Genomic DNA, 24,128 nt, shown 5'->3' on the forward strand with positions numbered 1-24,128 from the left:
TAGTGCCCCCTGAGTTCAATTTCCAGTACCAACCCACCAAATAAATAAGTTTCTTATCCATTTTTGACCTTGTAAAAATGAGTTTTCACCATCCTAAGTCTTCAAAATGAGGCAGACTCACATGACATTCACCTAGCCAGACACCAGTTGGGAACCTCCCATGAACTTCCATGAAGCATGGGAAACTCCCATTCTTCAGTTGTAAGTCAACCAGAGCATTGATTAATGCAATATAATACCTGGTGTTTGGGTATTTTGATGGACTATGTCTGGTATTTTGCAGAGTAACTTGAGAACTTTATTTATCCTAGAGTTTCTGGGCTTATTGTATTATAAAAAATATCCACATTAGGCTCAAGGATTCTAGCCTTTCTCCCCCTGTCTGTCCCTCCTCTCCCCTTTTTCCCTCTCTTCTCTTTTTTTCTTCCTTCTCCTCCCACCTCACATTTCCCACTGGGTTTACATATTTGCCTTGTGTGTCCTAATGGGACTATGGGACTATATAATCTCAGTGCCTATCCTGCTTGGTATTTGGTGTCATCATAGAAAAAAAAAACTGGTGATTCACAGCACTCACAAAATATACCAGGGTCACCTATTTATCCTCAAGCTGTGTGTATTGTTTTCTTTTTTCTTGGCTTATTTCTTACTGTGCTTGACATTCATAGCATTTACGAAGATGTTCTAAAAGCCTGGGCTTAATGAAGCTATTTGTCCTCCATTTTCCCAGGAGGGAGACACTCCAAAAAAGGCCGCCTCTGCCACCGTTACTGTCACCAACACTGCTATTGCCACTGCCACTGTCACTGCTACTGCCATTGTCACTGCCACTGTCACAGCTACTGCCACCACCACTGCCACGGCTACCACCACAACCACCACCACTACTATTTCCACCATCACCTCTACTATCACTACTGGCCTCATGGATAGCAGTCACCTGGAGATGACGTCATGGGCGGCCCTGCCCCTCCTGTCCAGCAGCAGCACTAATGTCCGGAGACCCAAGCTCACTTTTGATGACTCGTATGTTGTCCCCAGATTATCACGGACACAGTTTGGGAGTGGTGATTGAAGGGAGGGGGCAGTATGGCTTTTCTAGTGCCATGCATGTGGCGTGCCCCCTTAAGACCTTAGCATCAGCTCCTGTAGCCTTCTAAGTATATCGTTACTACACACACGCACACACACTCACACCCCTCTGTCCCCTCTGAGAGATATCTTTGGCCCATTTTAATCATGGAGCTTTGTTACTGTTTTCAAAGGCAGGTGCTTACTCCTAGGATTTTCTTTTTTGTCTTTTCTTTTCCATGTCCTCAAATACACATCGATTTATAATTAGGTTTTGTGGGATCTGTTTGGACAACTATAATGATTAGGGTTGGAGGATGTGGTTATTAATCCTAATGGGCCATTATGCACTTCAGATTTCATTTACAGTATTATTTCAAGGTTGGTTATAATATGAATGACAGCATTAGTCTGACTTTTTAAGGCATTATATTTTTCAGGGCATTATATAGGATGGATTCATAGCAAAAAACATTTTGACTATTCAGTCTTTTAATGAACAGATGAACCATTGGTTTGTGAAAGAGCATGTTTTGTTTATTTAGGGTTCACAATGCGGATTATTACATGCAAGAGGCTAAGAAGCTGAAGCACAAAGCTGATGCACTGGTAGGTTTCTTTCCTCTCATTGTTTTACTCTCACTGAGTTATTATGCTTTGAAGGAACATGAAGAGGGCACTTTAAAAATGAGTAAAGACTTTCAGGAGCACAGCCCAAACCTACTTTGCAATGCATTACTGCTCTGACAGGAATATTAGAGCTGATTAATTCCTTAGCACCCTAATTCCCAAAATTCTTTGAGCTGGATTCTCCTATTATTATTTGTCTCCCACCATTTTCTCCCTTGCCCTAACACCAGAAGCTCAGTGACATATACCATTGTTAGTATCTTTTAAATCTGAATTTGAAATGACTTTTGAAAATACTCTGGAGAGGATTGGAAGTTCCATTGAGTCTGTTAAGCCAGAAATGCTGTGGGTAGGTGGAGGTTATGAGAGCTGGCTAATTGGCTTCAAAAATCAGCTTTGAGAAACTTGGTGTATAGAAAAAGCTCAGTTCTTTGATGCATTTGATTGAATATTCCCAAAGCTAGGCTGTGATCTTGAGCAGAGGAAGGAAATACTAGCATCTGAATCTCCCAAGATACTTTTTCCAGCTGCCTTCAAGGGTCTCAGCCACCTAGAACAGTGATGAGTTCAACATGCTGAATTGTATTACTTCATTGGGAAGCTCAGGATATATTCCAGACCAGTGAAATTAGAATTGCTAAAACTGGGACCCTGGCATGGTTACCAAAACTCCCAAGGGATTCCCAAATGCAGCCATTTAGGAACCACTATCCTAGAGAAGGCCCTGAAGTCAGGCTTCTCACCACTGAATAAACCACAACACAATCAGAAGTATCAGATGTTCATCACCATTTTGAGGGAAAAAAAGAGCACTTTCCTTCACTAAACTGTGTACAGCCAGGGCTTAGCTGTGTTGGATGATGGAAAAGCTATGATTGAAGACCATGACAGGCTATATGTATAAGCAGTGCATGGCCAACATCAACTGCCCATGGCCCTTGCATCTGCTACTTTCCTTCTCTCTGTCATTTTTTTCCTGTGGTCCAAATTGCTTAGCTATTGTCTGCAGCTAACCTTCCTGTAGTGTGAATTGTCCCCTAGAAATAATATTAACCAGCTCCTGCAGACAAAATGACAAGGCAGGCTGGGGGCCAGCTCCATTGGTGATGCCAGGCATTTGGTGCCAGTGACCATTCTATGAGTGGTGAGAGATTTGAAAGGCACTGGGTGGCTTTGCTGCTGGCTGGAAGACCAAAGGTTTTCTCCATATGTCGTCAACTCCACAGTACTTTAGAAGTGCTCTGGATCTTGCTCTCTGTTAGAACTAAGGCAAGAGAGCATATAGATGCTCCTTAGAAAAGCTATTATGTGAATTGATAAAGACTGGAACACATGTATGAAACCACATAGATGAAACATTTGAAGACCTGAGAAAAACCAGAGCAACAGAGATATATGCATATGAGTAAGAATTTACTTCACTCTACCTTCCAAAGTCATGTTTATGTATCTCTCCAAATCACTGTCTATCAAGAGAACATTCTTAATGGGGGAATTACTACCTCCATGAGGACAAAAATTGGTTCTTTGGGTGGGATGCAAAAATCGTATATTACAATGAGCTGTGACCCTCCAAAGGGCCACAGTGCATAAAGAAATAATCCGCATATTTTTGGTATGAAAATGTCCCTGGTGGTCTATGAAAAATATCTTTAAAAGCTCTTTGGGGGTTGGTGATATTGGACAAAATAGATCTAGACACACTTAGAGAAATGAGATCATTGCTCAGTTTATCTCTATACTACTATTGTAAAATTCCTGGTGGTTCAAGTCTCTCAGTTTATAAATGGGGAAACTAAGAGCCAGGGAGAGGGTATGATTTGGCTATTAATTGCAACTAGAGCTATGTGATTTTCATTCTGTACTTCAGTTCTTCCTCCTTTTGGAGAAGCAGGGGTTGGGGCTAGATGACCTTCAAGGATCCTATCAGCTATGAGTATGAATGAAAAGCCACTTTCATAAACCATGATATAAATATTAATTTCCAAATGGGGGATATAATCAGAGCCTGAAGACCTAAAGAAAATATCTTGTAAGATGAGAGAAAGGAGCGAGTTTGGATACAGATAAAGGATTTTCATAAAATCATGGTAATTTGGTTGAAACCAATATTTCTCTACTATAGCTCACAGAAAGGAAACCACAGAATTCTTTCAGTGCATAAAAGCCGGAGAACATTTATTTAAAAGGGGCACTTACAAAAGATTCTGTAGGACCTATAACTAATCATTTTATAGTTGTACTTATTCCTTTTCTAGAGACAGCTACTGTGCCATTTTGAGAATTAGAACTTTCAGAGCCTTGTAAAAAAAATTTTTATAAAAGGTATACAAGAAAATTAAAATACTTAAATCTGCATTATATTGGTTCTTTTACATAAAAAATACTGTCTTAGTGGCATTCTTACATCCAGCTATCAAAAACTGAAAATGTTAGATTCTGTTATAAAATACTCCCTATAAAAGTGTCATATATAATATTCATTACACATAAAAAAGAAATCGGTATGTCTAAGTCAGTTTAATCATGACCATTATCAGGGCTAAAACCTTTTGTAATAAAATTTTACCAAACTAAAATATTTAGTGGTACTCTATTTTGTGGCTTTTTGACACACTATTTCAACCCATCATTTGCAATGAAAGTGATATGATTGTTGTCAACAGTTTTAGTACTGTTCCACATCTTTTATGACAGTAGCATCAATCTGTTACTCTCCTCCTGGGGATGGGGTTGATGCAGAGTTCTAAAGCAAAAGCTGTATGTGGGGCTGGGGATGTGGCTCAAGCAGTAGCACGCTCGCCTGGCATGTATGCGGCCCGGGTTCGATCCTCAGCACCACATACCAACAAAGATGTTGTGTCTGCTGATAACTAAAAAATAAATATTAAAAAAAGCTGTATGTGTTTGTTGTCCATGAGGCTTATAGAATGCAGAGCTTAGTGACAAGCACTGTGTAAAGGATGCTACAATGACTATTCTGTTCAGTAAATTGAGTGATTAGAAACTAGAAGGCCTGGATTTGGATTCTGGGATGCAAAAAAACCTCATGAGAACAATGACAATAACACCATAAACCACATATGATATCTCTGCTGCATAGTCCTGTTCTCAGCTAGCCTCAGTGTCATGACAATAAAACCATTAACCAGCAACTTCATCATTAATATCAATTCATATATAGTCCTCTCTCTATGTCAGTGTCTCTCAGCCTGGGCACTGTTGGCCTCTGGACTAGGTAAATTCTCCATCACAGGGCTGCCCTATACATTATAAGATGTGTCTCAGCATTTGTGGCCTCTGCCTACTAGGTGTTCCTTGTCCCCAGTGGTGACAGCCTAAAATGTGTCTCCAAACACTGCCAGATGTTCCCTGGGGGAAGAGAACAAAATGACCCCCTGTTGTGAACCACCCCTTTATATGAAGTATAGAAGAGTATATCATGTTGACAAGTCATCTTCCTGTTTCAGTTTGAGAAATTTGGAAAAGCCGTGAATTATGCTGATGCTGCCCTCTCCTTCACCGAATGTGGCAATGCCATGGAACGCGACCCTCTGGAAGCAAAGTCCCCCTACACCATGTACTCTGAGACTGTGGAGCTCCTCAGGTAAATGGCCTTTCTGCAGTCATCTCCCTAAGCTTATTTTAGCCAGAATTAGAAGTTTCTATTTTTTAAGTATCATGTCCATTTTATAATAATGTGTCTAAGTCATCTTCTTCTTAGAAGTCATCATAATTAGTTCTGGCCATTTTATTAATACCATGGAAAATTTATAATTGATGGACACTGGTTTTATAAATTATCCCCTTCTGAGGTTATAATGTGAGTCTTATAATTTGCAGTATTCATAAAATTAAAATGGAAACATAGCAGGTGGAAGTAAAGGATAATCAATTTACCATTTGGCATCATCAACTTGTCTTTTCAAAGGCACAGTTTTATAATTCAAAACAAAGTGGTGCTCCCAGGATTTCTATTACAAGCAATATTTTGTAAGAATTTGTATCTTAGTTATTAAAAGGGGTGTGGGTACTGTTCAAACTCTAAGTCAGCATTTAAGGCTGCATTATGGAGCAGATTTTCTGTAGATCTAAAATAAGAAAAAACAGACAAGGTGGTAGTAGGGGGTGTGGGGTAAAGATTGGAAGAGGAGAATAGAAGGAGGTATTATTCCCTGCACACATTATTAGTTTCATTTATGTTTTAAATGAAATTTCTAACCTGTTGGTCTTAGTGGAATGGAAATTGTGGGAAATTGAAGAATTCCTAGAGGAGAAAGATGGAGTTGGAGAAGAAGAAAGATTCACTTGTGTTTTTGTGTTTTACAGTGATTTACAAATATTAGTAAAATAATTTATTTCATTCCTGAATTGTGGATAAGCATCATCATTCACTAGATGGACCAAATAATCACTTCTGGTTGAGTGAGCAGTTCTTTACCCATAGGCCCTTATGTCCTAATCCCCTCTGGCTCAATTACAAAATAATGCCTGGATTAATCTTTACTCTCATGCTTGTATCTGCATAAACTATTACAAATCTAAGGATATTCATATATAAGCCTTCAGACAAACATTGGACAGATCTACCATTCATATTCTCCTAAGGAAGTATTCCAAAAGACCAAAAAGAAAGAAAACTATTATCAAAATCTACATTGTCCCATAGAATTAGACATTTAGTTAGAGCCACATAAGTAAGGAGATTCCAAGGAAAACTGCACACTTTCCCGCCTGGTCAGGTAGCCATCTTTCTCATTGAGCTGCTCTTAGATGTAGGCACCACAGCATAGTGTAAAGTAATTCTCTTCAACTTAGTTTGTACACTGTGGAAGCTGCTACTACTGCCATTTTGTTGTTTTCAAGGGAGATTGATTTTTTTTGTGTCTGTCTAGTCAAGGTTCCCTGCAATTTTCAAAGTTGTACAGGGTAAATATTTTGTCAAAAATTACAGTGATTCAAAATTGAGAGCAAACATTAGTGAGCAAACATGGAGACAATTCATGCTCTGTAGCCATCCAAAAATGAAAATTAAAACAGGCATATGTTAAATTAACAAGAAAATGTAACACTGTTAATAAATACCATTAGAAGAGAAAAGAAAAATTATGGTGAACTAGGCCTCTCCTACACACTGCTGATGGGAGTAGAAATTGATCAATAGAAATTGAGGGCAATTTAGCATTGCGTCAGAAAGCCACACAAACAAGCTTTTATGTCTTTTGATCCAGTAAATCACCTCTGGATATTTGAATTTCCTCTATTGAAGACAAAAGCCATGAGAATAGAAAAAGTTACTTTTATGGTGTTCAGTTTGACATTATTATAAACTTAAAATAACTTAAAAACTGATTGTTTTAGAAGCAAACCAAATATCAATAATAAAAAAGTAATTAATTACATGACAGAATGCTCAAAGTAGTTTGCAGCCATTGAAATGCAATAATGATGGCCACATTCAGCCAAATGAAAATGTTAATAAAATAATGTTAAAATAAAATCAAGTCTGGGGGTATAGCTCAGTGGTAGAGCACTTGCCTCGCATGTGGGAGGCCCTGGATTTGGTTGCCAACACTGCAAATAAAAAAGCAAACGTAAGCTGCAGATTTATATGCACACTACAGTTATGACCATGAAAAGCATGTATATACATCTGGATCAAACTGGAAGGGAAATGAGATCATGGCTCTAATAAGAGGTGAGATTATAGGGTTTTTTTCTTTGTATATATTTTTCTTTCTTATTAAATTTTTTAGGAAAATACAATCTTAAAAACACAAAAGCAAAATACTCAATTTTATTTTGTGGTGAAAGTGTGATACGAATCATTATTTAATGTTTATTTCCATTAGGAAACATTTATTTCCCCTTAATTGTTTAGAAAATGTTTTTTTCTAAGTATGATTTAGTTTTTGTTATATGATATTTTATTCCCCATGAAAGTGTATTTCAAGGGAACCTAGTGAAAGTCAATGGAGAATTTATTGGCATTCACTTCAACGTCAATATTTTTAAACTTTATTTTGATGTAATTGTAGACTCATATGAAGTTGTAGGAACTAATAGAGGTCCTATGTACCATTCACCCAGCCCTCCCCCTAATAGTAGTAGCTTATATAACTATGGTACAGTATCACACCAGGGCATTGGCATTGCCACAGTTCAGGACATAATTCAGATTTCACCAGGATTTTTTTTTTACAGATTTGACTAGTTTAGAATGCACTCATTTATGTGTCTTCTCTATATTTTTATGTTTTATATTTTCTATAAATTGCAGTGTGTATGATTTTTTTAATGAGAGAAATTTCAGTTAGGAATAAAATGAGTTAAAATAGCTAGGTCTTCTAGTCCATTTAAGCAATTGAAACTCCACTATCAAGTCACTTCAAATGTGGTTGCAATTAGAGGGGGATTGTAATATGAACATAGTTTTTAGTAGTGCAATATTATGTTGAAGAGCTTTTTATTGCTCTCTACCTGGCAGTACGCTGGCTACAGAGAAAGAGCCCTATTTTATTCATTCAAATAATTATAGTTGCTCTGAGCCCTGGGAATCTGCAATAGAAATGTATTTGTGAAAACAAGGTGGGGACATCACAATACTTGACATTTTGGTTATCCAGTTGTCAAAGAAAGTTAGATTTATTACATAATAAAACCCCTTTGCTTAATATCACCATAGCAGAAGGGACCACATCCAGTGTGCAAGTCCCTTTGTTGGAAAATGTTCACTCATCAGAATGGGAATAATATCTAGGAGAGCAGGTTGGATAGAATGCTGAGAAAGCCCAAAGTCTTGGGGGGTAAGAGTGGGGTCCTAGTGTTCCAGGGAGACTGGTGGAAGTGAGGGCTTCTGTTGCTTTCTCAAAAATGAGAACTAGTCCAGGCTGCTTGTGCATGGACTCTAAACTTCCTTATGTACACTGAACTCCATTACTTATTCTAGCACAAGTACCTGTGAAATTGCATTAAAGCTCAGACAATGATTTTATGCAATGAATTGATTTTCAAGAGTCTAAATGTCTAGAGTGGAATGTGCTTGGCTAGAAGGAAAAAAAATGGGAACTACTCAACCCTTTATCACCCCAGAGTGGAACAGTAACAATTAAAGAGAATGGAATGACAAAATATACAAGCACCATAAATTAAAGGCACTTAGACCTTAAGATGCTGTGAAATTGACCTTCCTTAAAAGAAAAAAAAAAAAACCTCAACCACTTTCTATAAGAATATGTTTAAAACCTGAGCCATTAGAAAAGACCTTTTAACTGTGTGATTGAAGTATCCCCATGACCATGTCAAACATAATTGTTTATTATTTACATCATGTGTCATAAATTGAACTGAGACTGACATTTTTATCCACCTTTCATTGAAAACCAAAAATGTGGTTTAGCTAGAATGTTCCTAGAAACAGTATTTTGCCAGTACTTAGACACATACACAAACACAGCCATTGCACAGTATTGTTCTAGACCATGTCTCATGATTTAGTTAACTTCTTCAGAGGTCAATTGCAGATGTCACATCAATCCTCTTATGCTGTTTTCACGATCATTTTATATATGTTTTAAGGAAAGTACTAGTCAGTCCTCCTGCCCCTAGCAAATGTGAGGCTAACTTATTCAGGTGATCAGAATGCCACCTGCTTTGGGAATTTCTGAAGGGGAATCCAAATTCCACTTAAGTTTTTCTTTTCTCTTCAAAGGTATGCAATGAGGCTGAAGAACTTTGCAAGCCCCCTGGCTTCAGATGGTGACAAAAAGCTAGCAGTATTATGGTGAGTCCCATAGAGGCCACAAGGGAATAGCTGAAATGCCACAGGAGGATGTGAAAACTCCAGATCGACTTAAGCTGCTTACCCTGTATTATTATTCTTATTTTCCATTGAACTATTAAAGGATAACTAATGGATTTTTTCAGTCACTAACTAAATAGTTACTCTCCTAATAAAATGGGGTTTTAATGCTTCCCTCTTCTTTTCAATCTAACAATAGGCAAGTAACTGTAAAATATGAATCATTATTGCTTTATAATTTCTAGGTTTCTCTAGGTATTAACATAATCTTTTCCTCATCACCACAGCTACCGATGTTTATCACTTCTCTATTTGAGGATGTTTAAACTGAAGAAGGACCATGCTATGAAGTACTCCAGATCACTGATGGAATATTTTAAGGTAATCCTTATTTTGTATAATTTATACGTATAGGATGATAAAATGCCTAATGAAAAGTGGCAGGCATGTTATTAAATGTCAAATGACAAAGTCAAGGTTGTTGCTGCCAGAGGCTTAACCTCTCTCCTCCCTGCTGGCCATGGCCCTCCCCCTCCCATGCTTCCTTTAGTGTCATCAGTGAGCTCACATCTGATTTGATTCCAGGGTGAGAAGGTACAATAGTGCAACCCCCTGATCATTTTCTGGACTGACCAGATAGACTGGTTACAATTAGGGAGATGATGTCCTCTCTGCACCAACAAGGTAGGTGCAATTTGTAGCTATAGGTCTGACCCATTTCTTATTAAACAGGAAGTGAGCACAGGAGAGAAGTGAGAGAAGTCACTGTGGCCAACCTGGCTGTGGGTGGATATCTTTACCCCTGAAAATCCTTTGGCCATGGGGATCTTAGAGTGCAGTGGTTGTAATTTAAGATAATCCATTGCCTTGGTTAATGCAACAGACATAAAAATAAAGCCATCATATAGGGAGCCAGAAGTTTGAATTTGCAAGCAAAAAATAAAAAGATGGGCAACCACACAATGTAATGCCAAAATCTGGAAATGAGCCCAGATAAGAATTGCAAGAAGTAGCCCGGTGCTAATCTTGGCCACTTCACACTCCAACACTGGCCATGATTTAGAGTTGGGGAGGCTCAAGGCTCCCTTTTATTTGCAAAGTCTCAAAAGAAATTACCTTTTTATTCTTTCCCCAATTGCATGAGACTGCTTGGCTCAGTTGCATCAAAGCAATTGTTTGGAATAAATCCAACCATGCCCCTACATCAAATACTCAGTGAGTAGTAGTGCATAGTCACATGAGGACAGCATGACTCAGTTGGGAAAAAGAGTGAGATCCCAGCTATTATGAGGCAGGGACACAAAGCCATAAAGCTGATGCTCATGTGAGTGAGAGGGGCTCACATACATTAGCTCCCATCCATTCAAATGTCTCCCCTCTCAACCTGTTCTGTAGAATGTAATTTTTGCACATCCATGAGCATCAGCAGTCCCCTACAAGACCTGTGAAACCACAGTGCTGGGTTTTACCCCCAGAGTATGTGATTCTGCACTTCTAGGGCATGGCTTGAGAATGTATGGATTTAAAAAGTTCCCCTGTGCTGCTTCTTCTGCTGGTCTTATAATCACACTTTGAAAGCTGCTGCTCTAGTATCTGTCCTCTGTAGCCTGTCCAGTGTAGCTTTCATGGCATTGCAAAATACTAGACAGACACTAAATAACACATTCATCTGGGAGTGTATTGAGCTTCTTGAAGGTTAAAACTGGAGTCTGTAGAATGGCTGCAGAGCACCATGGCATTCTTACTGGACTCCTGAAAATGCTGACTTTCTTCCTAATACCCCTTTTGTAAAAGAGGCTGGGCTAAAGTTTGGGAGGTACTGGAAGAACCTCAGCTGAGCTGTGCCTGTGGAGAGTAGGACTGACTCCGGCTCAATGCCACAGGTGTCTGCCCATCTGTGCTGCTTGGGCTCCAGTGTGGTGAGGTCATTATAATGAGCCTGATCCCTGTCATGTTACAGTGATCCTGCCAGGTTTCCCTCTGATCTGCAAAGGTGTGGCTACAAAAGTACAGGAAACCAATTCTTTAAACTAGTCCAGTTTTATTAGAGGAACAAAAGAATGTTTAGCATTCCACTTTCCATTTCGCCACAAGCACTGGAGCAGTTGCATTTCCTGACAGGGAAACCCATCCCTCATGAAAATTTGCATGTAAAGATAGCTAATCAAGGTGATTCCCAATACAAACAAACGGAAATCATTGCCTGGTTCTGGCACATTCATAAGATATCACAAATTACAGCCCAGCCCGTATCCCAGGGAAAAAGTTTGCAACTGGAGCTAAAGGTGAAAAGCTTACTTGTGCTCTGAAGAGCTTGTTTTGCAGAATAAATTTCAGATGAGGATAATTAAACCACTTCTTGGAGAACCGAGTCTGATTTCACTGGGCCTTTTAGTATATACGATCTTTCATCAAGTGACTTTCATGGTCCTGATTGGAGCCCACTAATTATCCTAACCAGCTATTTTCATCGAGTGAGCGTCGTGGTGTGCTGACGTGCACATACATCCCAGCTCTGCATCCCGAAATGCTGCAATCAATATTAATGTACTCTAAATCACACTTCCATCTGTTTCTGAATTAATAAAACACAAAATAGATGTCCTTATTTCCCTTTCTCTCTCTCTTTTAGCAAAATGCTTCAAAAGTCACTCAGATACCATCTCCATGGGTAGGCAATGGAAAGTAAGTATTTTATAAAAATTGCTTTTTCATGCAAATAAGTGATTGAAAAGGACCCCAAATATATTGCATTGACAATTCAAAATTGAAGGTCAATTTCAGGATTATAGTCATTTTTGTACACACAGAATTCTAGCCAGGTCCCAGTTGATGGCAAGACAGAAAAGTTGAAATGGATATGGTTCCACATTCTTTCACTATTTGATCTTTAAGTCAAACTATGGCTATAACAATATCTGCTAATGAGATAGCAAGCACCATGCCATTTTAAGGGGACAGGATAAAGTTAACTCCATTGCAGTGATTTGTCAATGATTCGTTCAGTAATGAAAGACCAATGAAATATTCATTGATATATGGTAAGTACTGTTTAATAAAACCAAAGGCATAATAGAGTTGAAAATGTGAAGGCACTTAGTCAGCCAATTATCTGAACCTTCATGATGATTTTTATATGAATACTAAAATACCTGACCTAAAATAAAAAGCATCTACTCTAATGCTGATCTAAAGCTCATTGAACTCACTCAGGCCTGCTGCCTTATTTAGAGTTCTGTCTGCTGGGGGCCTCACCCAGTCTACACAGCACTGGAGTGAGAAACCTGGACCTGAGGCTGCTCAGAGCACATAGGGTGAGCTAAGTGGGCCTCTTGGTTTCTAGGTTTGTTTCTCTTTTCCTAAAATGAAGGGTCTGGACCCGATGGCCTCTGAGACCCGCTGAAGAGAGATATTTCTTCTGGAAGATGATTTTGATCTCAGTTGTGTCTCTACCACAAACTGGCCTCATGCCTTTGCTAACTTTTCCTGAGCATTCATGTCTCCTCTGGTTCCAAACCCCCCCTCCCCACTCCAAGCCCACTTCCCACCAGTAGGGGGAAGGGAAACTAGATGACTGTAGACAACGTGGGTTTGCAAAGAGCCTGCTTTATAACTCCAAACTGCTTTTTATATTTTTCATCATTTCAAAATTCTTGCATCTCTGATCAAAACGCTTTCTTCAAAAGTAAAATAGTCTTTATAAATATCTACAAAGCATACTCCAAAAGCAGTCGGACAATGAACTCTACTTTGAGATCATAAAAACATTCAGAGCAAGGGAACAGATCCATTAAAAACTACACATTAACTCAATTACTGTATTGAAAGGAAGCACCATTTAAATTGTTGAATGAGGTCTTACTCTTATATTGACGGACAAAAGAGAGGGAACGCTTCTCTCTGGAAGTTCAGAAAATAAAAATAACCATTGAAAGGCCAAGAGAAAGCTATTTTCTCTGAGCACAGAATGAAGCAAAGGCAAGGTCAGGTAAGCAGCTATTAAAGGATCACTGGGATTTTTTTTTTAATTCTGAAATGAAAGAACTCAAACACATTCTAAGCTTGTGGAGTCACATTCAAAGCCCACTGAAATGATTTTTAAGCAGCTTCTGTCTGAAGAAAGCACACTCCCTTTGGTAGGCTGGCAGGCTTTTGAATGAGGCAACTCCAAATAGTCACCCTGGGGTTATATCCCGTTCATTCAGCAAACACTTCAAGCACATCTGCTCTACACCAGGCCCTATATCACGATGGTCTGGGGAAACAGAGATGAATGGCATGTGGTCCCTGCACCACAGAAGAACACAGTCCAGCAAAGGGAGGTGACAGGTATAAATGCAGTGCTTTGGAAGGCCAGGAGGAAGAGTTTAGTTTTTCCTACTTGACCAGATAAGGCTTCTTATCAACAGGCAAGATTATTGCCTGGTTTCCCAGTGAATGAGGATACTGGATCCCATTGAGGGTCCCTCATATCACCTTTCTGTGGAAGAACCCCCTGATTTCAAACTCTTTATGGCTGCTAGTTATTGGGAAGTCAATTGCCCAGAGGTGGCCATGGCCAACTTACTCATGGATCAGGGCTCCACAGGAAAACATATGGAGAGATGAATGAATGGAGGGTTGAGAATAGACCCTTAGAAACTAGCTTTCATGGTAGCTAGGAAGAAATTACAGAAAAGCAGTTGAAAAAAGAAGAAAATTCTGCTTGTTATAGGGCAGGGGTCTAGCAATTTTTCTCTATAAAAGCCAAATACTACATATTTGGGGCTTTTCAGGACCATAACCAAAACCAAGAATATTATCTAGAATAATTTGTGAGAGAAAACAAAAATCCACATTTTTACTGATGAAATTCAAATATTCTTACAAGTGCATTTTTAAAATATTAGTCAACTAATGAATAGGATGGATTTTTAAAAGAAAAACTAACATTTCACTTAATTTCAATTCAAAAATTAATTGACAACTCATTAATTTATTCAATCTTTTCAAAGCATTCATAATTTATAGGCCACACTGAAATAGGAAGTAGACCAAATTTGCAGACTCATGATATAGAGTTGTAGAAGCCATGATGTGGAAAGTTTAAAAGGGTGGGGCAACTATTTCAAATCTGACAGGTAATAAAAAGAAAGATGGCTAGGAAAGCAATTGAATTTTGAAAGAAGGAGGCCATTTGAGACCTTCAGAAGAGCTCTTTCAGTAGAAGGGATGTTTCCACTCGTTTGGGATATTGGCCAGTCCAAGGAGTGCAAGGAATCTGGTCATCATTGGAGGGACCATCAGATCAAACAAAACTTCTCCCCAGTCTTATGGAGGTGTGGCCTGTGTGAACATAGATGAAATACCCATGGACCCTGGGAGAGTACTGGAAATAAACCAATGTGGGAATAAAGGTAAGTATAGAGACCGTTACATGTCAAATGAGATGCAGAAGGGCATTTGGAGGAAAAGAGACTTGATGTCAAATCCTGGCTGTTTGGATAATTTCCTGTATGGCTCTTAGGAAGGAGCAGAGAGAACTTCTCTGATGCCATATTGTCAATCTGGGAGACAGTAGCAGCAGAAGCTTTCCTGTAGTTGTTGGGAGGCCTAGAGATAACATTGATGAAGCTCTAGGAACAATGCAGTAGCTGGTCAATGGATGGTTACTAGAGCTGCTGCCAGTTATTGTTGACATTATCACCTTAAATTGGGAAGCATAAGCAATCCTGCCCGTAGAACCCCTATAGGTCTTACTCTGTACTTCCCTTTTGGCACTTACTCTAGATTGCCAGAAAATAATGTGTTCTCCTCCTCTATTAAAATATTTTGCCTTTTCAAATAAGCGGTCATTTATTCCTTCATCCATCAAATATATATTGAATGCCCACTATGTCTGAAACACTCTGCCAGGCCTTTTACAAATAAACACATCATCTTTGTTCTTCTACCCTCCAGAGCACTTTATATGTAGTGGACATGAAATAAGAAATAGAGGCAACTCATTCATTTATTCAATTGGTGTTCATTGCATATTTATTATGTACCAACCAATGTTCAAGATATCGGGTATAGCACAGGACAAAATTGACAAAAATTCCTGCCCCCACATAAGTCATGTTGAAGGAAAAACACAATTAAAAACGTGATATGCTAGATGATGGTAAATGTGGAGAAAACTGAAATAAGGAAAAAGGACAGAAAGGGCTACTGGAGATGCGACAAAGGAACAGTGATACAGTCTTGAACAGGTCCATTAGAGAAGTATGATGGTAGACCAAGCCACGCAGACATCTGGTAAAGTACATTCTAAGCAGAAAGAAGTGGAGTGTAGCAGATGGGTTCAAAGAATAGCGAGGAGCCTTGAGTGGCTAGAGAGGAAAAAGCATGGTGAGTTGGAGCAGGATGGTAAGGTGGACTTGGTGGGAAGCATGTGCCTTCAAAGTGTGAGAAAAGGATAGATCTGTGAATAGACACACAGCAAAAGCTCCTGAAGAGACCTCTAAGCACTATAAAGGTCCTATTGGATCTGGCAAGCTCGCCAAGGTGAACGAGGTCTGCTTAGAAATGTATCCTAAGAAACTGTGATTATGGCAAAGAGATAAGCACATTTGAACTTGTCCATTTTTTTAGTACAATATGATATGCAAACATGCTTGTTAGAGCATTTGATCACAGTGTCTAGTATGAGACTAGGAATAACCGAAAATAGATTCCTACCCTCACTCTTCTTGCCTCTGTTCTTGAGTATTTCCGAGATCAAAAGTAGGAACTGAAACGGAAAGAAAGCCCTTTAATACCAGTTCAGTGTAATAAATGGCAACGGGCTCTTTAAAATTGACATATAATAATTGTACGTACTTATGAAGTATAATTTGATACAGGTATACATACAACATGTAATGATCAAATCATTGTAGTCTGCATTTTCAACTCCTTAAAATTTATCACTTCTTTCTGCTATAAATCTGTGAACTCCTCACTTCTAGGTCTTTATAAAAGATATAATAAGTTGTTACAAACTATGGTCACCTCCTGTGCTGTAGAACACCAGAATTTATTCCTCCTATGTAACTGACTCTTGGTTCCTATTATGGTACCTCTCCCCCCACCACCCAGTGACCACGAGTCTATTCTGCTTCCATGAAATCTGCATTTTTAGCTTTCAAATATGAGAGAGTTTTTTTAAGATGTATGTGTTACAGAGTCATGATTCAGTTTCCCTTGTGTCTTCTGGATGTGGCTGAAAATCACTGAATCAACTCTTTTATTTCAGTCTAGGAAAGTAGGACCCAACAAGGGGAAAGAACATACTTAGGAGCACATGGCAATTGTGTGGCAGAGTTGAGACTAGAACCCAAGTCTTTGGGATTTTAGTACCGCACTGTTCCTTTTTCAACATTTGTGGTATCTGTCAGCTTTGTCATTTTCTCTGGAGATTGCAAATGAGAATATATTCCTTTCTTGCCATAAATTGACATTTAAGACTTAATATCCACCACTGAGAAAAAGACTAGAAAATAGCATTCACACTAGGACAGCCAAGAAATCCAGCATTCACTGCTTTTTTTGTCTTTAGCAAATCCTTCTGTGCCAAGGTCCTCATCCCATTCTTTTCCTGAGAACAAGTAATTCTATCAAATAAGAAAACATCTCAGAAACCATAAACATAGTAGAAAAATCCTCACACACTCTTAAAGAAGACAAGTACAGACCAGATATGAGAATTCACTTTCTCCCTCAGACCAGAATATACCAGAAGATATGCTCTGTTTGGCAAAAATGGTTCAAATGTCTCATGTGGCCCTGGGCACAGTCTGTGTAGGTCTCAAGAAGAGCATTTCAGTTGTAATTGCTCCCGCTGCTCCCACAGCTAGTCAGTAGCACTTCAGCATCTTGCTTGTGATTGCTATTCCCCAAATCAGATGTGTGTGCTGCCCATCAGGGTGTGCATCCACTCTAGGAGCAGGTGTGGGCTCTGAGAAACACAGCTACCCAGGAAATCCAGACTTGCCAAGATCAGTAGCTGGTAAGTGAGTGGGGGATGAGACAGGGTTCCTTGGTGATGTGCTGGGGTGCAGAAGGTCACACAGGCAGACTCCAAGAATCCCAAACAAGCTTTCTCCATGTCTTTTATTCATCTGTTCATTCATTTATTCATTCATTTAGAGACAGGATCTCACTTTGTTACCCAGGTTGGCCTCAAATTCCTAGCCTCAAGTGATACTCTAGCTTATAACCCCTGAGTAGCTGTGACAATAGGATTGCATCACCCTGCCTTTTACTCCCTGTTACTTTTACTCCCCTGGAATGTCCTGTTCTCATAAAATGGTGCATTTGCCTAGGAAGTTGTTTCAAGTATGGTTCAGGGGGATAGGAGGTCAAGGGACCCATAGTCTTTGTTCCTGTGCACAGGAAGCCACCCACACATCAAGGACTGTCACTGGGCAAGCCTGCAGCAGGCCAACCCTAAGCCCAGGCCCTGGAGGAAAAATTATCTCCATGCTGTGTGAAGCCAGCAGGTAACTCCTTGTTACTGATGTTAAAAAAGTTCAATGAAAATCTATGTCCAAAAATTGGTGCTACCCGAAGTAGTGACTCTGAAGCCTTCTCTTTATAAACCAGCATGCAGGTGAACCGTCAGCAATTAACAGCCCATGTCTGTAGCACATCTTAAAGAATCCTAAGGAGATATTCAGAATCCTACTTTTTCTCCAGCTTTCCCAATACTGCTCCTTGGGGGGCTTTTAAGAACTGTACTTGGCTTATTGTGGTAACTGTATTTGGAACAAACTGTCATTGTGGTTTCCACAAAACACTTTGATGATAGACCAATATTGCACATCAAGTGTTTTCTAACTGCCAGTAGCTGTTCTGGCAGCAGGTAGAGAAATCATAGTAGCTCTGAGCTGTTTCTTTCTTTGAAACATTGCAACACTGGTCATACATATTCAAAGTAAGAGCTACATTTTGGGGGAGAATTAATGCCACAGAAAGATTCACCCAGCTCTCTCTAGTGTTTTAAAACCAAAAAAAAAAAAAAGCATTGTCCATAGAACCCTCAGTGGTGGTTACAAATGTGGAGGTCTTTAATGTTTCAGGTTAGAAAATGAGAAGAGGGGGCTCATTGCATGGCCTAGCACTGTATCCCTGGGTGCCTTAGTTAGATGAGGCAGGTACACATTGGTGATAAACTCTCTACACTGGAACTTCTGGAAAAAGCTATTGTGTTGATAAGACCTATAGGATGTATTCTGAGAAAAGCCAGTGGGATTGTGGGAACAAGGTATGCTCCACTGGGGCTTCAGCACACTAACCTTTGCTCTGGCAAATAATATTCCGAGGAGATCCCAGTGTGATGAAGGCCTACAATTCCACTGTCAGTCTTCCCCTACCAGCCTAACAAGGTCTCTCTGCTTCCCAGGAATACTCCATCCCCTGTGTCTCTGAACAACGTCTCTCCCATCAATGCAATGGGGAACTGTAACAACGGCCCTGTCACCATCCCACAGCGCATTCACCACATGGCTGCCAGCCATGTCAACATTACTAGTAATGTGTTACGGGGCTACGAACACTGGGACATGGCTGACAAACTGACAAGAGAGAACAAAGGTATGCTCATCTGCTGCATCCATGGATCACAGGCCATGATGAAGTCACCTGTGCTTTGAAGGACTAGAGTTGGTATCCTATCTTTTGGTGTCTCTGAGTTCCAGGGCTTAGATAAGAGAAAGTTAGTTCAGGACTGACACAGTGACCTATTTTTGCTGAATGAAAAAGGCCTGGAATTTTGTTCTCCTTTAAAAGCATAAACTAATCTGATCTATGATGTATTGGCAAATAGCTATTTTGGAATTTCACTTACTGACAAGGATTAACACAGACAAACAGAGGCAGATGCAAAAAGTGATTTGCAAATTAATTAAGATCCTGTTAGTTTTTTTTTTTTTTTTTTTTTTGAGAAGTAAGGTTGAACTAAGGCCATCCACCTTCATTATATTCATCAATTCCAGTTGAACACATGATGATGTGTCTTGCATTTGGAAGCCAGGACCAAAGTTCAGCTAGTATTTTGCACACACCAGGTGGAATGAAGGATTAGGGTCATGTTCATGGAAACATGTGAGGCTCACTGCAAAACAAATGTGAAGACCGTGCTTCACTAGAGAGGGGTTCAGTGATTATCGGTGACTCATGCTGCCACCCTCTGTGACCTTAGCTGTCATTTAGACTCACAACAATGCCTCACCATCCTAACGAAGTTGGGAAGTAAAATTAAAAACCACACGTTTGCCCTGGCAATTCATTTGACTTGGTCAATTCTGGCCCAGCAACTACAGACTGCCCACCACAGTCAAGGTGATGTTAGATGTGAGCTTTTCAGAATCAGACTGCAAAGAGGTGACATTCTAGAATAGTAGGATTTTCTGGCTAGTAATGGAAAGGCATTATCATCCATCAAAATCCAAGTGGCATTGTGTGAGCTTGGATGCTGGTAGGTCCCAAGTAGTTTTATGGCTTTCCAGGGATCAGCTTGAAGATGCCAGCCACATATATGACCATAGAAGTTCCAATGGGTTTGACCAAAAAAGATGTACTGGGTCTCTTGGTCCAAATCTTCTAACCCCCAGAGTCCTCACACTCCACATCTCTCCTTCCATTTCCACCCAGGCCCCAGGGTTTCACCCTGTTTCTCTTCTCTTCTAAAAGCTGCCACTCTGGTCTCTAGTTTGGTTCTTCCCAGTGCCTGATCATGGAATGAGGCCTAGTCTTCCTAGCCCTACTCCTTGCTACCCATTACTATGGTATTGCTGAGTATGTGGGTAGCAGCCCCATTGGAACAAGAAGAATACAGATTTTTTAGCCTGGTAGTTCTATTTTGAAGCCTGCCTGGCTCATGCATCACCTAGAAAACCTTTGTAAGTTACTTAAATCTGTAATCTGCTCCTAACTTCCCTCTAATGCATATAACAGCAATGTTGCTGCTGAAACTACTCAAAAAGTGAGAAAGATGAATGGAATAATATATGTCAAGCACTTAGCATAAAATATAGCATGCAAGGTAGAAATCCTACAAATATTTATTATATTTCCTTAGTGCATAGCATTATATATTATATACATAATACATAGATACATAATGCTAAATTCTGTGGCTATCAAATCTCATTCCAAAATTTGAGACTTTAATCCTAATTCCAGCTATAAATGTATACTAACTCGTGGGAATATGTGCATGCATTAGTTATATCTATGTGTTAGCCAATTTCCATATCAAAGATACTGCATTATATGCTTTATTATTTGTTGTATCATGTATCCCCATTTTATAGATGAAGAAACTGAGGCTTAGTGAAGTTAAGAAACTCATCCATGATATCATAGCTCCCAATGTTTATTAGAAATAGGAATTAAAACTAGAAGTATCTTATTATAGAGTCAATTCTTAGCAATAGGCTACACTGTCCATCTAGAAAGCAAGATTAATAACAGGTCCTCGGGAACCTCTGGTAAGATCCTGAATTCAATCATTGCAACAATGGATAAGTCTTCCCTTGTTGCATATAGAGTTCTGGAAATCCAGAAAGAACTGGCCCAGACAACAGGCCCATCTATGGGTTCTAGAATTGCAAGCAAAGACATAGACATCCTAAGATGTCTAGCTTGTCTCTTCTTCACTCTTTCTTATTTTGTATTGGTAACTGGAGGGCAGCTCAGTATTTATGGATTTCCTTTGTAATTGCATCTATTTTCAAAATCTGTTAAAGTAATTCTTTCTAAATTAACTGTAGAACTTTCCAGGAGTGATGTGGTTGCTGTGCTGATGTTAGGGTGAAACATTGTTAATCTTGTTATTAGCATAGCCTGTCAAGGAGCTGCTAAAATCTCTGCCTAATATTGAATCAAAACAACTCTATCACTCTACCAGCAGAGAGAGAATGTGTCCCGCCAATGCTGTCATTGGGCTCTTCAGTGGGCTGGGGAAAAGGCCTAGTTTGGAATTTTCTGCTCATTGCCTTGAATTTCACATATCATTTCTATCTGCTTAGATTTGAGGATTCTTTCCCCCATCTCGCTTGTCCTGACAAAAACAAGGGAACTGAGGAGCTTCTCTTTTGATGGGAACTATACATCCCACTGGAGATAACCAGACACTTGAATCTTTTGCCAACCAATGGTGCAGTAGAGATAGGTGCGGTTGGTTCTCTCATTAGGATGGCTCTGCCCCCACCCTCTGCATGCTCAGCCAGATAGCTTATTGCAGAAGGTTCTGGTGCCAAAACAGGCCAAGGGTTGATGCTGCCCTCTAGCTTTAGATCTAGAAGCCCCATTCCCTACCTGCCCCAGCTATATATACTGCTCACTTAAGAAGTCATTAAAATGTTGATCTGGGTATCTACTTAACAATTTCATAGGAAGCTTTTTACAGAATACCCAGGGGATGCCCTGGCTCACAGGAGGCAGTGACTAGGTAGTTTAATATTCTTCTTATTTTATTATGTAAGAAAATATTTTAGATGCCATAAGTAATTTACTTCTTTATCAGCAGAAATTACTTTTTATTGCATAGTACAGGTTAAAAAGTATCACATAATCAAATGAAGTTGATACCTAGACAAGGAGTCCATATGTTATACATAACATAAAGAATAAATGCATTGTTTAGTGAAATACCATCTGCTGAGCAATCAAGCGCATGTAACCCATGCATGGAAATTGCTTTCCAAGGAGGAAGGAGAGCATCCCAAGCACTTTAAGGGAGCCTCCAGTCCCACTCCCATCCTGTTCCCAGACTCGCCACCCTCAACCAGCATACGCATGATTTCATTATGGCTGAGGCTACCTCCTCTTTCAGGAGCTAACAAAGAGGAGGCCAGCGACCCTTCTTATAACCAAGCATCAAAGAAGTCAATTCGAGTGTGGAAAGAGGACCCCTATCTATTTTTTAGCTATCATATAGTTTTTTTCCAGGTACCTTCCTAGGCAGACATTTTAAAATCCCAGTCACCCCAGTCGGTTGTAGAACCTCGGGGCTGCTCCTTTCCCTTAATCAGCCAGAGAGAACAGTAAAATGGTAGGGCCATTCTATAATTCATATACTTGGGGGCACAGGAAGTTGTAATATGACAGATATTTGCAGGTCATTTTTCATCCCTAAAGTAATCTGTAATAAGACTTAATAAATCAGAATACTCCAAGATATTTACTTAGCTCTGAATGCTGATAGCTATAGTTGCTATCCAGATTCACTGGTTTTCTCTGCATCATGCCATGAAAAATCAGTAAACTTGATTCATTTAGACAAAATGAAAGTTATTTTTTTTAACTCAGTAGCTTTTAGATGGCAAACAGCTGAATATCAGATAGACCCTGAAGTATCTAAGGACCTCTTACTTTGGGATATAAAGACACTTTCCTAAATACAAATTTATAACATATAAATATGATGCTCTTATATGGCATAATATGCATTTAATAAAGTATATTTTAAAACATTTATATACTGTATAGATATATGTGAATATCTAGACAAATACCTAATGTTTATATATAATATATGTAGTGATACATATGGGTATGTATAACAAACTTCCACAGGATTATTATGCAATTTTAGGATATGCTGAGAAGACACGTAGTGAATTCAGTAACATATTTTAATTAATTTTGTCTTTTATTACTGGTGACAACACTAACATTATTTGTGTTATAAAGTTTGGGGAGCTTAATAAATATTAAAATAATAGTTCTTGATATACACATGGAACTTTGGTTCCCTTGGAGGCACTCTGTAAATTTTGGTTGAATGAATAACTGCCTGGGTGGTTGAACAAAGGAATACATTTTCCAGTGTCCACATGATTTTGGTGTTACATAAGGGCAGCTTCTCAACCTGGTGCACATTGATATTATTTAAAGTTCTGACCAAGGACTACTCTGATTTGCAGAATTCTTCGGTGATCTGGACACGTTGATGGGGCCTCTGACCCAGCACAGCAGCATGACCAATCTTGTCCGCTACGTTCGCCAGGGACTGTGTTGGCTGCGCATCGATGCCCATTTGTTGTAGTGGGTTCTCTCCTCTCTCTAGCGTCACCACCCATCACTCTACCTCTACCAGCACACCGATGGTCACTGGTGGAACTCCACTCATTTGGGAAAAGTTCTCTTTGGTTATGTTTGTTTTTATGCTTCTTTTGATATCTGTGAAAAAAACTGAATTCATTGTAAGTGGACACTACAACTTGAGGGCAGTATATGTTTTATTCTTTTTCAGTATTCGAAACACATTTCTCAGATCCCACCATCTTTTTGTGCTTTATGGAATGATAATACCTACAATATTGTTTTAAGTCCACATTACCCAAAGCAAAAAAAAAAAAAAAAAATGGGAAGCATGTGTGATGATGACAGGTTCCTGAGAAATGAAAAAAGTGGTCTCACATGTATATGAAAACTTAGACACAAGGGACCTGCAAAGATTCTCAGCAACAGCTATCCCCCAAACTCTGCTCTTAATTTCAGAAAAGAATATACTTCAGAATCCATTGTTAAACTTGTGTGGTTCCCACAAACTCAATCTTTAGGAGAGAATTTTCTTTGTCAAAACCCACTGGTTAGATATTGGAGCAACATTATA

The 24,128-nt window shown here is 39.3% G+C and overlaps 1 protein-coding gene across 6 annotated transcripts in view; it reads left to right on the top strand.

The window, feature by feature from the left end:
• Positions 1–23,558, top strand: part of AFF2 (ALF transcription elongation factor 2) — a gene marked incomplete at both ends in the record, with an annotated part of 507,666 nt that extends 484,108 nt beyond the window's left edge. For all 6 annotated transcript variants that reach the window (XM_081277974.1, XM_081277976.1, XM_081277978.1 and 3 more), the window contains 8 exons: positions 731–1,026; positions 1,617–1,680; positions 5,172–5,308; positions 9,413–9,484; positions 9,790–9,883; positions 12,135–12,187; positions 18,909–19,099; positions 23,437–23,558. In XM_081277974.1, coding sequence (XP_081134100.1) covers positions 731–1,026; positions 1,617–1,680; positions 5,172–5,308; positions 9,413–9,484; positions 9,790–9,883; positions 12,135–12,187; positions 18,909–19,099; positions 23,437–23,558 — 1,029 coding nt within the window. The remainder of the gene's footprint in view (positions 1–730; positions 1,027–1,616; positions 1,681–5,171; positions 5,309–9,412; positions 9,485–9,789; positions 9,884–12,134; positions 12,188–18,908; positions 19,100–23,436) is intronic.
• Positions 23,559–24,128: the final 570 nt, after the last annotated feature.

The sequence above is a fragment of the Spermophilus citellus genome (assembly GCF_964194105.1).
Source record: "Spermophilus citellus genome assembly, chromosome: X".
Classification (NCBI taxonomy): Eukaryota; Metazoa; Chordata; class Mammalia; order Rodentia; family Sciuridae; genus Spermophilus; species Spermophilus citellus.